General features: G+C 47.3%; 1 protein-coding gene across 4 annotated transcripts in view; it reads left to right on the forward strand.

Annotated features, from left to right (window-relative positions):
- LOC137524134 (zinc finger protein 585A-like) overlaps nt 1–15,279 on the forward strand; it is a 122,888-nt gene that overhangs the window by 28,651 nt on the left and 78,958 nt on the right. For 2 of the 4 annotated variants that reach the window (XM_068243688.1, XM_068243685.1), the window contains exons 5-7: nt 13,319–13,419; nt 14,851–15,012; nt 15,096–15,219. The exons of the other annotated variants lie outside the window; for them this stretch is intronic. In XM_068243688.1, the coding sequence (XP_068099789.1) occupies nt 13,319–13,419; nt 14,851–15,012; nt 15,096–15,219 (387 nt within the window). The remainder of the gene's footprint in view (nt 1–13,318; nt 13,420–14,850; nt 15,013–15,095; nt 15,220–15,279) is intronic. 4 annotated transcript variants of the gene reach the window in all.

Genomic DNA, 15,279 nt, shown 5'->3' on the forward strand with positions numbered 1-15,279 from the left:
AATACAAACCAATCAGCATAAAAGTATGCCGCTCCCCCTCACCCCATCAGTTCTTTTTGTGTTTCTGCATCACCCAGGGAAGCACCATTCCTGTTTAATATTTTTAAAGTAGGGAAGCCTGAGAGCACCTACCCTGCATTAGGTAGTATTTGTGTAAAGTGATGGCGGTGGGGTCAGCTCTCCTGTGCAGCCTGGTGCGTGAGCAGCCTGGTGCGTCACAAGTAACCTGGAGCTGTGTACTGCGCTGTTACTGGGCTCATGGAGTCTGATAGAGTGCAGCCACTGCTGTTTTTCCTCGTGTAGAGGATGAGTTCTTGCCGTGCGTACCTCTGTTGTGGAGTGGGCGGGACGGGACGGTGGTTTGATCACGCCTATTGGAGCGTGATTGGCTGATGGCCTGTCTGAGTGGCGAGGGGAGGGAGGACTGGAAGCAGGAAGCACAACTTTTAAGGTGTGCACTTGCTGCGATGCCTGGCATTCTGTGAGGGGATTATGGAGCAGTCAGCGGAGTCCACTGCAGCGCCGCAGGAGACACCCACAGAGGCTCCCACAGAGCAGACCAGTACACAGCCAGCGGCAGGGGAGGACGAGGTAGAGGGGAGATTTCCCCTCAGGCTGCCTCTCATTTTATTATTTAGGACTGGTACAGTGCCTGGTGCATTCAGGTTTTTGTATACCACAATGTGAACCACTAGGCTAGCTGGCTGAGGGAAATAAATGCCTAATTACAGAGCAATTAGAGGACGGGCAAGGTGGTAAATATACACAGCATGATGCAGAGCAGAGGCTTACCTGCAGGGTCCATGCACAGGCTCTCTCGGAGCAGACCAGTGCACAGCCAGCGGTACGAGAGCCAGTTTGCCTCATTTTCTCCTGTCTGACTGGTGATGTTGTGAGTATAATGTGAGTGAAGAGCAATTCAATATCTGCAAGACGTACAAAGTGTAATGCTGGATTGCCTGAGGGGGCTCCTGCAGTGTATGTGCAGATTGTCCTGCTAAAGCGACTGCTGCAGTACCTAAACCTGAAAGCACTACAGTGGCTTTTTTATATCAGAAAACTACAGTATATTACAGTGCTCAATGGTGACTCATAGACAGTCAGTTAATCTCCAGTAATACTTCAAACCAATATGTAAGGTAGGGAGACATAGAGAGCCCGGTATAGTGTAGTATGTACGGGAAATTGTGAAAATGAGAGGTAAGTATAAGATTATACTCACAAGTCTGGGTTGCCAGCCAGGGAACCACTGTGTAGGCAGGTGGGGAGATTAGACCTGTCCCCACTCAGGATTAAGAAGTCGCTTTCTGTAGTTCAGAAAAAGGGTCCAATTCCCCTCCACCAGGGGTGGACTCAATAATTCATACAGTGGTACAGAGGCGCCGGTAGTGTAACATTTTGATAAAAGGTTTAAAAATCGGGAGGCTAGCGGTGGACTTATCTCCCCAACGTAGAGACAAGGTAATGTTGATTTTTTTTCAACAAAATTAATGTATTCACATACTCCAAAATAATGCAATGCGTTTCGTGGGCACATCCCACTTCATCAGGCAATAGAGGAGTATAACAAATCTTGTATCGGGTAGATCAGCTTCATGCTAAGCTGATCTACCCGATACAAGATTTGTTATACTCTTCTCTGTAGCCTGATAAAGTGAGGTGTGCCCACGAAACGCGTTGCACTGTTTTGGAGTATGTGTTGAAAAAAATCAACATTATCTTGTGTCTACATTGGGAAGATAAGTCCACCACTAGCCTCCCTATTTTTAAACCTTTTATCAAAATTTTAGACTACTGTTGCCTCTGTGCCACTGTACGAATTCAAACCAATATGGCTGATAACCCCAATAGTAAGGTTGTGCGCTCCTGCAAGATAAGTGTCAATCTTCATAAAGTATATAGATGTAATAAACACTCAGTATCAGTCCATGTAAATAAATGATTCAGCCGTCATTATCGGTTCCCGCCCTTCATGCAGCAACTCACCGGATGTTGCAGCCAATACGGCCCGTCAGCACCTCTGGGGTATATGGCCACCCCACTGCCTCCTCTGCCAACCTCCGTCAGCTTGTCACGTTCTGCAGCTTTGCTCTTGTGCTTCTCTTCACTTTCTCATATGTCCCATGCTGGAGTGCGCCAAGGTGGGATGTGACGATGCAGCTGCGGGCCTAAGAAATGTGGCTGGCTTCTGCTGCTGGCCCTGCTGGAGGAGGCATAGGCTGTATGTATGGCAGGCAGGCAGGCTCTCTGAGCGCTGGTGCATGTTCCTGTAAATAATCTCCTTTGTAAACATTACATATTTAATTTTCACTTTTCAACACTGCTTCTGTTAATTTGCCAATTACTTTATCGCTTCTTATCTCACCTAAATGATCTACGTCTTGGATTTTTGTTTTTTTTAGACAGACAGGCTTTTTGTAGGTGTTTTTTCAAAACTTTATTTTGAATGCATTTTAAAGGGGAGAAACAAGTAAAAATGAAAAAATACATAATTTCTCTATTTAACAATCCTATTCTAGATTTAACCCACCCATGTTATTTGCCCTGATTATCACAACATTTAAATTATGTTACTAGTACAATGTATGGCGACAATATTTTATTTAGAAATAAAGGTGCATTGTTTTCTGAGTTGTGTATTTTTGTTTTCTCATTGTACCCTATCAATAATTAAAAACCCCAATTTGCAAAAACGACTGTAATACACCCTTAAGGCATACATAATTAAAAAGCTGAGTCCCCAAGGTAACAACAATTTATAGACATCAGAAAACAGAATTATGTAAAAAAAACAATCCAGGGCTGTTCAAATATGGATAGTTCCGTCTCGTGATGGTTTCCTAACATTTTCCCAAGTCTGATCATTAGTTTGTTAATGACTTTGGGCTTGATTCACTAACATAAATAGCGGGAGTAACCTGCTGTTACACTCGCTATTTAACACTGCGCACCGTAATGCATTCTAAGCGTGTTATTGGCAGCATAGGGTGCATTATTCCCTCTTGTCAGAATAACGCTTGCTTTGCCCAGCATAGCGAGCGCTTGTATCTAAGGCTGTGACATCACTTAAAGAACAAGCGACACCCATGCTAACCTAGAAATAAAAAACACATATATAAGTAGATAAATACTACTTCTACTTACATAATAGATGTATTGTGCTATCCACGTAATGATTCCTGTGAATTTTACAAAGGAAAAGCAGAAAATCCTAATCTAGGCAGTGGCCATTTTGCCAAGCTAATGCTGACATCATATCCTCCCTGACTCTTGTTTTCCCCCCTCCCTTGTCTTGCTCATTGTGTATTCATTAGCTGCCCTCCTCCCAGAGTCTTTTTTATTTACACATCCAATCACTGAGTCACCTCAGCCTTGCTTGTAAACACAAGTGATCAGCTAGACAGGGAAATAAATGGAAGAGGAGGAATATATTATAGATAAAAAGAACTCCCAGCATTCAAAAGAACTCACAGAATTCAACTCTTTGGCACTGTTTGGCACTAGGGCCAGTGCTCCTAAAGTATGTAAAACTCCAAACCATAACAGCAGAAAAAGTTTTGAATGCAGGATTAGCATCTTTATCACTTAATACACTCAGACTAGTTGCTGTTGAAATTTTTATGGTGACAATACCGCTTTAACAGGCAGTCTGTTGGGCCAATCGAAGTGCCAGGATCACTTACTTTAAAGTTACTGGACCCAATGGGGTCCTGGGCGGGATGATCAAAACGCCCATTGCAGGTAATACACAGCCTTAGCTACAAGCGCTCTCTATGCTGGGTATAGTGAGAATTATTCTGACAAGAGGGAATAATGCACGCTGTGCTGCCAATAGCACACTTAGTGTGCATTAAGGTGCGCAGTGTTAAATAGCGACAGTAACAGCAGGTTACTTCGCTATTTATGTTAGTGAATCAAGCCCTTTTTTTTTAATGTTGGATTGAGTTTGTCCCTACCTAATTTCTGTGTGACATGGGTCCAAGTTGAAAGACACATCAAAAATGTATTCTACAACTTATTTCAATTAAAATGAGGCCACATCTACCTAATTTGATAACAAACTGGATTCACAGCAATCTACAGTGGCCTGCAAAAGTATTCGGCCCCCTTGAAGTTTTCCGCATTTTGTCACATTACTGCCACAAACATGAATTAATTTTATTGGAATTCCATGTGAAAGATCAATACAAAGTGGTGTACATGTGAGAAGTAGAGATGGGCCGAACCTTCGATTTTAGGTTCGCGAACCTTTGCGGAAGGTTCGGTTCGCGGAAAAGTTTGCAAACCGCAATAGACTTCAATGGGGATGCGAACTTTGAAGAATAGAAAAAATTATGCTGGCCACAAAAGTGATGGAAAAGATGTTTCAAGGGGTCTAACACCTGGAGGGGGACATGGCGGAGTGGGATACATGTCCAAAGTCCCGGGGAAAAATCTGAATGTGACGCAAAGCAGCGTTTTAAGGGCAGAAATCACATTGAATGCTAAATTGCAGGCCTAAAGTGCTTTGAAAAATCTTGCATGTGTATACATCAATCAGGGAGTGTAATTAGAGTTCTGCTTCACACTGACACACCAAACTCATTGTGTAACGCACCGCAAACAGCTGTTTGCGTAGTGACGGCCGTGCTGGACTGATGCGCAACATGGCAAGAGTGCAGGCCATGGCAGTCATATGGTCGCCGGGCTGTGGTAGCTCAATGATAGAACAACAGTGACTGTCCAGGTGATCAAATTTGGTCTGTCCACAATGAAGCAACGACCTTATTATCTTCTTGTATGTAGGTAGGCATAGGTAGGAGTCCCAGTATAGGTAGGTAGGCATAGGTAGGAGTCCCAGTATAGGTAGGTGTCCCAGTAGTTAGCTAGGCATAGGTAGGAGTCCCAGTATAGGTAGGTAGGCATAGGTAGGTGTCCCAGTATAGGTAGATAGGCGTAGGTAGGAGTCCCAGTATAGGTAGGTAGGCATAGGTAGGAGTCCCAGTATAGGTAGGTCCCCTAGTATAGGTAGGTAGCTAGGTGTCCCCGTATAGGTAAGTAGGTACCCCAGTAGTTAGGTAGGTGTCCCAGTATAGATAGTTAGGCAGGGCCTGGCTGGCACAGTAATAACAATTACCAAGGTCCAGCTGCAACAGATAGGGCTGTATAATGTCAGTGAGCAACACACACAAAAAAAAACACATCAGGAAAACATTAGCTCTCAAAAGAGCTGTTGAGGGGTGCTATTTTAGCAATAACAATCAGCCAGGAGCAAGCCAAGAGCCTAACTAATCTTTCCCTAGGAGAACAAGTCTGCAGCAGCTGTCCCTAGTCTGTCTCTAGCAGGCACACGAGTGAGTGTAATGGCCGGCAAGCCTGCCTTATATAAGGGGGGGGTGGGGCTCCAGGGCTTAGTGTAGCCTGAATGGCTACAATGTGCCTGCTGACTGTGATGCAGAGGGTCAAAGTTGACCCTCAGTGCATTATGGGGCGAATCGAACTTCCGCAAAAGTTCGCCTGGTCCAGGCGAAAAGCGAACCACCGAAGTTCGCCTGGAACTGTTCGCCGGCGAACCGTTCGGCCCATCTCTAGTGAGAAGTGGAACGAAAATCATACATGATTTCAAACATTTTTTACAAATCAATAACTGCAATGTGGGTGTGCATAATTATTCAGCCCCCTGAGTCAATACTTTGTAGAACCACCTTTTGCTGCAATTACAGCTGCCAGTCTTTTAGGGTATGTCTCTAACAGCTTTGCACATCTAGAGACCGAAATCCTTGCCCATTCTTCTTTACAAAACAGCTCCAGCTCAGTCAGATTAGATAGACAGCGTTTGTGAACAGCAGTTTTCAGATCTTGCCACAGATTCTCGATTGGATTTAAATCTGGACTTTTACTGGGCCATTCTAACACATGGATATGTTTTGTTTTAAAACCATTCCATTGTTGTCCTGGCTTTATGTTTAGGGTCTTTGTCCAGCTGGAATGTAAACCTCCGCCCCAGTCTCAAGTCTTTTGCAGACTCCAAGAGGTTTTCTTCCAAGATTGCCCTGTATTTGGCTCCATCCTTCCCGTCAACTCTGACCAACTTCCCTGTCCCTGCTGAAGAGAAGCACCCCCAGAGCATGATGCTGCCACCACCATATTTGACAGTGGGGATGGTGTGTTCAGAGTGATGTGCAGTGTTAGTTTTCCGCCACACATAGCGTTTTGCATTTTGGCCAAAAAGTTCCATTTTGGTCTCATCTGACTAGAGCACCTTCTTCCACATGTTTGCTGTGTCCCCCACATGGCTTGTGGCAAACTGCAAACGGGACTTCTTATGCTTTTCTGTTAACAATGGCTTTCTTCTTGCCACTCTTCCATAAAGGCCAACTTTGTGCACTGCACAACTAATAGTTGTCCTATGGACAGATTCCCCCACCTGAGCTGTAGATCTCTGCAGCTCGTCCAGAGTCACCATGGGCCTCTTGACTGCATTTCTGATCAGCGCTCTCCTTGTTTGGCCTGTGAGTTTAGGTGGATGGCCTTGTCTTGGTAGGTTTACAGTTGTGCCATACTCCTTCCATTTCTGAATGATCACTCGAACAGTGCTCCATGGGATGTTCAAGGCTTTGGAAATCTTTTTGTAGCCTAAGCCTCCTTTAAATTTCTCAATAACTTTATCCCTGACCTGTCTGGTGTGTTCTTTGGACTTAATGGTGTTGTTGCTCCCAATATTCGCTTAGACAACCTCTGAGGCCGTCACAGAGCAGCTGTATTTGTACTGACATTAGATTACACACAGGTGCACTCAATTTAGTCATTAGCACTCATCAGGCAATGTATGGGCAACTGACTGCACTCAGACAAAAGGGGGCTGAATAATTACGCACACCCCACTTTGCAGTTATTGATTTGTAAAAAATGTTTGGAATCATGTATGATTTTCGTTTCACTTCTCACGTGTACACCACTTTGTATTGGTCTTTTCATGTGGAATTCCAATAAAATTGATGCATGTTTGTGGCAGTAATGTAACAAAATGTGGAAAACTTCAAGGGGGCCGAATACTTTTGCAACCCACTGTATTAGTGCACCAATGGCTTTTTGCAGTCCATTTATTTGCACTTACTATTACACCATTCTTTGCATAACCGTTCCAGTGCAGGGACCCTCTGACCATATTCAATAAGAGGTACTGTATGTAGAGACAAAAAGGAAGATTTGGGAGCCCCAATAGTGTAAAATAGATGGTATACAGGTTATTAATTTAGAGAATGGTATACTCACAAACGCAGGTTGCCGAGCTTGGCAACCACTGAATGCACCAATGGGGAATTTTTCCGGTCCCCACTCGGGCTAAGATGTCTCTCTCTGTAGATTGAAAAGAGTAGTAACACCCATCCACCGGGGGGGATAAAATATCACTTTGAGGAACAGAGGCGCCAATGAAGTATAAAATAAATTAAAAACCGTTTAAAATTGGGTGGCCTTTAATGGTAGTAGACACAAGAATGTGTAATATGCAAATTACATTTATTTCTTACTCCAAAAGATCTGCAGCGCGTTTTGCGGGTCTCACGCCAGCTTCCTCAGGCAAAAATAGGAGCAACTTATTTTTGCCTGAGGAAGCTGGCGTGAGACCCGCAAAACGCGTTGCAGATCTTTTGGAGTAAGAAATAAATGTAATTTGTTTTCTACACATTATCGTGTTTTCTTTTGTGGTGAGATAAGTCCACCATTAACCTCCCCCCCCCCCTCCCCCAATTGTAAACAGTTTTTAATTTATTTTATACTGCATTGGCGCCTCTGTTCCTCAAAGTCATATTCATTAAGCGCTTGCTCAGTACGTTCCAGCGGCGGTGTTCCGGTCCATATACGTAACAGTGTAGCTTGTGCACGGCTTTTGTGCTTCTTCACTGGCACAGGACATATTTGCGCCCGCACAGTAATTCCGCACTTGCAAACACACAGACGGGAGTGCGGCTGCAAACAGAAGGGCTCCAGCAAGCAGCGGTGGAGTGGAGGGGGGAGTCTCTGGATCATCCATAGACTTAGTTCCCTCTACTGAAGGAGGTATTTAGCTTTTATTTATTTTTCCCCCACAGGCTTGCATAAAGGTTGGCATCACATGTAATGATTTTCAATGGTAATACACAAGTTTATTCTGAATTTTTGTACCTTGAGTCCCCATGAATAAAATCTCAATGTGCCTGCGGTAAAACTAGACTGCCGGAGGACTATGGTGAATGAAGTATGGCTCTTATGTAGCCAAATTGACTATGGTGAATGAAACGCATGTAAACGTGCGCACTACATATGCAAAACCACACATGGAAAACCGCTCCTGTTTTCCCCACTGCACGTGTGGTCCCAGCATAAGAATTATCACTGTTACTGGCTGTGACAGCGATCATTCACAAAAACACAGGCACAGATTGGCTCAGGGAGTACATGTTCCCTTGCACCAATCAGTGCTGCCTTAAGCGTAATCGGGCGCATGTGCGCACGTAGATGAGGTAATGGGCACGATCGTGCCCCTGCACTTACCATACACTGATGGCAAGTACCGGAGGTCTATGATGAGTGACATGCACGTTGAAAAGCACACTGCAATGTTTAGGTCTCTGGCAATGTAAAGCTATGATTGTTAGCTTAGCCAAAAAGTTTAAAAGGTGCAAATGTTTAATTATTATTTTCTTTCTTTTTGTTTTTTTAATGTGTGTGTGTTTTTTTTTTTTTTTTTTTTTATTGTTTCCATAGGCGAATGTAGCCATCTCAGCAAGTCTGTATGCCGATTTCCTATTAAGTTTGCATCAATACTGTTTCTCTATTGGAAAACGTTTTCAATAAAAAAACTTTTCATGGAAGAGAGATGTGCAAAAAAGCTACCGCTGCACTGTGAACGCCACATGGGTATTGCAGTGTGGTGAATCGCGTTACAAAGTGTCCGTTACACCGCAACGCACTGCTGTGAGGGACTCTATAAAAAAAATTGGTTCTTTTCCGTTAGCCGGGCGCATCCTCTAGGTGGCGATAGAACTCCAGCAGAGTTACATCTTTCACTACTATCCATGGCGGCCTGGAGGGGTAATAGTAATTATCGCCACCTAGAGGATGCGCCCGGCTAACGGATAAGTACCAAAAAATTATATATTTTACAATGAGGCTCAGCTCACACTTGAATTGGATCTCAAATGGCCAGTCAGAGTGACGGACATTGCAAAGACTGTTGAACTCTCACAACTGCTTGCTGCTGCTTAGTAACTGCTCACTGAGCGTGCAGTTCAGCCGCCTGTGGAAAAAGGCCCTAAAGGCTTTTGACAATATTCCCCACAATAGCTTGGTGCAGAAGCTAAGGCTTGTTTTCCACAGGCAGTTGAACTAAGTGCTTAACAAGCAGTTACCAGGCAGCAGTGAGCAGTTGTGAGAGTTTGAGAGGCATTTCACCATAGCTCCCAACTGTCCCTCTTTCGGAGGGACAGTCCCTTTTTGCGAGCCCTGTCCCTCTGTCCCTCTTTCCCCCTCATTTGTCCCTCTTTCAAAACTTTGTCCCTCTTTCTATATAAATATATATATTTCTATACTAAAAATGTGTTTGATTGACTCTAAACTTTATTCCCATCCTTTAAATTGATATATTACTAATTTTAAAATGTTACTATGGAGGAAAATTAACCAGGATAGAAAGGACCAATGTTTTTTGAATTATAAAACAACATATTTTTCTTATGAAATCTTTCTGGTATGCGTGACTAGGGCCGTGGTGGGGCGTGACCAGGGGTGTGTCAGGGGCACGGATTAAGTGTCCCTTTTTCTCATCTCAAAAAATTGGGAGGTATGATTTCACTGCCTATCAAGACCGCGCCACCTCCTGGATCCTCTGCAATGTGCCCTGGAATGACCTCCAGTCTGGGGCACACTGCGCCCGCATGCCCCGTCGCGCTCCCGTGGCCGGGAGCATCCTGCGTTTGCTCAGTACTACTGCGCAGGTGCAGAATGCTCCTGGCAACACGAGCGCAATGGGCCGGTCGACACGGTCACAATGTGCCTGCGCTGACTGGCCCCGAATGGAGGATTTTCCGGGTAAATTGCGGAGGTTCCAGGTGGTGTAGAAGGATCGCAAGGGAGCAATCAGCCTGGTGGGGGATGGGTGAAGCCGCAGGTTAACAGACTGGTTTGTATATATTTTTTTCTCCTGCCCCATCTCAGGACAACTGAAGTAAGAGGGATGTGGACGATATTTATTTCCTTATCAGCAATACCGGTTGCCTGGCTGCCCTGCAGATCCTCTGCCTCTAACACATTTAGCCATAGCCCCTGAACAAGCATGCAGCAGATCAGGTGTTTCTGACATTATTGTCAGATATATATTTCTGCTGTATAAATGCTGAAATACTGCTGGTGTGTCAGTCTTGATTTTCCCTTTATTCACAATTTTCAGGCAGTTTATTGTGTCTTGTGCTCTATAATATAAATGCACAACAATTTAATCACAACATACAGAATACAGCACATGGTGCTGCTGCTGACAATCTCCGGAGGCAGCTTCCGAGCAGCAGGATCAGACATTAAAACAACGTCACTAGAGCACGAGCTGCACGCCTCAGCAGTGGCGGCCATTTTGCTGAAGCCCAGCATTCCCAGCCATAGAGAGGAGGCCACACCCCCAGCTTGCTCTTGCTCTGGACAACGTGTATCCCCCCAGCCATGTGAGAAGCCCCCCTGCAGCCAGGTGTGTGAATGCTGAATGGGAAGAGGAGGAGAGGAATGAGCTGTGTGTTTGGGGGACCCTCACATGGTGTAGAGACCCCCTTTGTGAATCAGCTGTTCCTCCAGACTTTGCAGCAGCTCTGCCTGTGTCCCCCTCTCTGCTGGAGGGGCTGCCTGTGTCTGCTGCAAGCTGCCATCATCACCCCAGTAAGTGCTGCCCGTGTCCCCTCTCTGCTGGAGGTGCTGCCTGTGTCTGCTGCAAGCTGCCATTATCACCACCCCAGTAAGTGTCACATTTATAAGTGTGTGTGTGTACACTTATAGTGTAATAGTATATAGTGTGTTTCCAGTGTATTTCTACGTGTGTCTGCCTGCCTGCGCTCACTGTTTGTGTAATACTGTGTGTACACGTTTGCAATGTCATAGTTTGTGTACAGTGTAATATTGTGTAATTGGATGTAGTTAGTGGAACAGAGCCAGTGTGATTCAGCATTTTCTGCATTTGATTGGCCCAATATCAAGCTGCATGTCATTTGCAGCAACATTGGCATCAACTCAGAAATTGAGGTATGTCAGGGAAGGCGTGGCATGTGATTGCTGTGTAATGACCCTGAATGCAGGAAGTGTGGCAGCTGGCAGGAAAGCAGCCATGTAAAGGGGAACTCCGCCTGCCCTGACCTCACAGCCCTTGTACTGCTTCAGGATATAGAGTGAGATGGCGTTCCTACCATTGGGTGCAGGAGGGCGTGGTGCCCTGGGGGACTGACAGCCATGGGGGTGTCGTCACGACCCCCCATTGCAGAGCAGGAGGGGAAGAGCAGCGCTAGAAGGAGGGGTGACAGGGATAGCGGTGGGGACGGGGGGGGGACATATCCCCCCCCCCCCTCACCTGGGTGCCCTTCTTCTGCCTCTCTTCTTCTCCAAAATGATAGCGGGGGCAGCGGGCGGCAAACAGGCAGGGCGGGCGGGTGGAGAATACTCACTTGACTTCCGCGTATCAGCCACTGGAACGCTGCGTTGCTGTCACGTGCCTCTTCTGTGCCTCGGCATTGGAGATGCAGAAGAGGCACGTGATGGCGACGCAGCGTTCCAGAGGCTGATACGCGGAAGTCAAGTGAGTATTCCCTGCCCGCCCTGCCTGTTTACTGCCCGCTGCCTGCATTTTGGAAGGGAAGAGAGGCAGAAGGAGGGGACCCAGGTGAGGGGGGGGATATGTCCCCCCTCCCCACCGCTATCCCTGTCACCCCTCCTAGCTATACTGAGGGGGCCACTGTACTACCTACAATGGGGGCCCATACTACCTACACTGCACCGAGGGGGGGGGGGGCACAATACTAGCTACACGGGCGTGGGGGCACTAAATCAAAGCTTTATTGGCAGGACCAAATACATTTAGCATTGCCAAAGCAATACTAGCTACACTGGGGGCCACTATACTAGCTACACTGGGGGCCACTTTACTAGCTACACTGGGGGGGCCACTATACTAGCTACCTTGGGGCCACTATACTAGCTACCTTGGGGCCACTATACTAGCTACACTGGGGGCCGCTATACTGGGGGCAACTATACTAGCTCCACTGGGGGCAGCTATACTACTTGCACTGGGGGGCCACTATACCACCTATCTTGGGGGTAGCTATACTCGGGCCGCTATACTAGCTACACTAAGGCAGCAGCACTACCTACATTGGGGCAACAACTAAGCTGCCTATCCTGGGGCAACTATACTAGCTATATTGGGGCAACTATACTACTTTCACTGGGGGCAACTAGCTACCTATACTGGGGGCAACTTTATTACATATACTGAGGCTACTATATTACCTATATAGGGGGCACCTATACCTGGCACTACCCGCCGTGGCTCGCTTAGTATGCCACACTTGCTCCTTTACTTTTTTTTTGGGGGGGGGGGGTGTCTTATAATACCCAGCACCGGGTGTCAAATGCCCTAGGTACACCACTGAGTGAGAATAGCAGAAGAGGCGGCGCCACAATGTGACATCAGCAGCCATTACACCTTGCTTCTGTATATATTACTGACCCAACAATAAACAAAGTTTTATAATAACATTGTGGAGCCGCCCCCTTTAGCGATTGGCTAATGCAGCTGAATTGCAGTGTGGGTAACCATGGAAGTGTCGGTTAGTGTTAAGGTGCGTACACAAGCACTGCAGAAGCCAATGATGGGTCCGCCGGCACCTCCCACTGGGCGGGTTTTCAGCAGACTGTAGTGCGTGTGTATGCACTGTCGGCGAACTGATAAGGCTGTTCCTGAATGATCCGCCTGGCGACGGACCCGTCGTTTGCTGCTGTAGTGTGTGTGTACGCACCTTTAGGAAGTGCAGTTACTATAAGAAACTGCGGCATGTGGGCAGCTGTCCTCAGTTCAGATGTACATGCAGTGGGGGGAAGAGGTATTTGATCCTCTGCTGATTTTGGTCTGTTGCCCTCTGACCATGAAATTACCAGTATATAATTATAATAGGGAGTTTATTGTAGCTGGAGTGACAGAATAACAAAAACCCAAAACCCCAAAGTCAGAGCTTGATGTGCATTGTAATGAGTGAATCTACTCTACATCCTTATATAGTCCTACAGGCCAGATAATCCTCAGTCTATTCTCCCCCCTGTGTAGGTCACATGACCATATCAATGAGGATGGATGAGGACCAGAGTCACATGACTGAGAGGATAGTAATGCTCAGCCTGGAGATCATCTGCCTGCTGACTGGAGAGGTGAGGAGGATTCTGGGAGGGCTAACTGGAGAGGTGAGGAGGATTCATGGAGGGCTGACTGGAGAGGTGAGGAGGATTCTGGGAGGGCTGACTGGAGAGGTGAGGAGGATTCTAGGAGGGCTGGCTGGAGAGGTGAGGTGAGGAGGATTCTGGGAGGGCTGGCTTGGGAGGTGAGGAGGATTCTGGGAGGGCTGGCTTGGGAGGTGAGGAGGATTCTGGGAGGGCTGGCTGGAGAGGTGAGGAGGATTCTGTGAGGGCTGGCTGAAGAGGTGAGGTGGATTCTGGGAGAGCTGACTGGAGAGGTGAGGAGGATTCTGGAAGGGCTGACTGAAGAGGTGAGGAGGACTCTGGGAGGGCTGACTGGAGAGGTAAGGAGGATTCTGGGAGGGCTGACTAGAGAGGTGAGGAGGACTCTGGGAGGGCTGGCTGGAGATGTGAGGAGGACTCTGGGAGGGCTGGCTGGAGAGGTGACGAGGATTCCGGGAGGGCTAACTAGAGAGGTGTAGAGGAAATTCTGGGAGGGCTGACGGGAGACGTGAGGAGGATTCTGGGAGGGCTGGCTGGAGAGGTGAGGAGGATTTTGGGAGGGCTGGCTGGAGAGGTGAGGTGAGGAGGATTCTGGGAGGGCTGGCTTGGGAGGTGAGGAGGATTCTGGGAGGGCTGGCTGGAGAGGTGAGGAGGATTCTGGGAGGGGCTGACTGGAGAGGTGAGGAAGATTCTGGGAGGACTGACTGGAGAGGTGAGGATTCTGGGAGGGCTGGCTGAAGAGGTGAGGTGGATTCTGGGAGGGCTGGCTGGAGAGGTGAGGAGGATTCTGGGAGGGCTGGCTGAAGAGGTGAGGAGGATTCTGGGAGGGCTGGCTGAAGAGGTGAGGAGGATTCTGGGAGGGCTGGCTGGAGAGGTGAGGAGGATTTTGGGAGGGCTGGCTGGAGAGGTGAGGTGAGAAGGATTCTGGGAGGGCTGGCTTGGGAGGTGAGGAGGATTCTGGGAGGGCTGGCTGGAGAGGTGAGGAGGATTCTGGGAGGGGCTGACTGGAGAGGTGAGGAAGATTCTGGGAGGACTGGCTGGAGAGGTGAGGAGGATTCTGTGAGGGCTGGCTGAAGAGGTGAGGAGGATTCTGGGAGGGCTGACTAGAGAGGTGAGGAGGACTTTGTGAGGGCTGGCTGGAGATGTGAGGAGGACTCTGGGAGGGCTGGCTGGAGAGGTGACGAGGATTCTGGGAGGCACATTTATAGCATCACTCCTTTCTACACATTACAGCTACATGGAGCAACCTCTGCCAGCTGCTCACCCTGCACATCCAGCGTATACATACCTGTGGCCCTCACTGCCTTCTTTTACCATCATCACCACAACCTGTCAGGCCTGTGCTAGGTGAGGAGGATTTGGGAATGTACATGATGATTGTTGTTACTGTGTGTTATTACACAGGAGTATGAAGTAGTGAAGAAGACATCTGGTGAGCCTCCTGGTAGCCGTCTTCATGACCCATCCACCATCTCAGTGCCTTCACCTCACCCCCTGACACCTCAGAGAAACAATGTGAAGATTCTAGACGTCATAAACAAGATGATTGAGCTGCTGACGGGACAGGTGAGCAGTGCTGAGGATTCTGGGACATTATGCAGCATCAGCAGGTGATGTATGTAGATAGTGACTATTGTTGTGTGTGCCAGGTCCCTATGAGGTGTCAGGATGTCACAGTCTATTTCTCCATGGAGGAGTGGCAGTATTTAGAAGGACACAAGGACCTCTACAAGGACTTCATGATGGAGAATCAGCTGCCCCTCACATCACCAGGTAAGAGCAGTTCAGAGGATCCCCCAATTATCTGATAAGCACATACGCCTCCTGCACCTG

The sequence above is a fragment of the Hyperolius riggenbachi genome, chromosome 7 (assembly GCF_040937935.1).
Source record: "Hyperolius riggenbachi isolate aHypRig1 chromosome 7, aHypRig1.pri, whole genome shotgun sequence".
NCBI lineage: Eukaryota > Metazoa > Chordata > Amphibia > Anura > Hyperoliidae > Hyperolius > Hyperolius riggenbachi.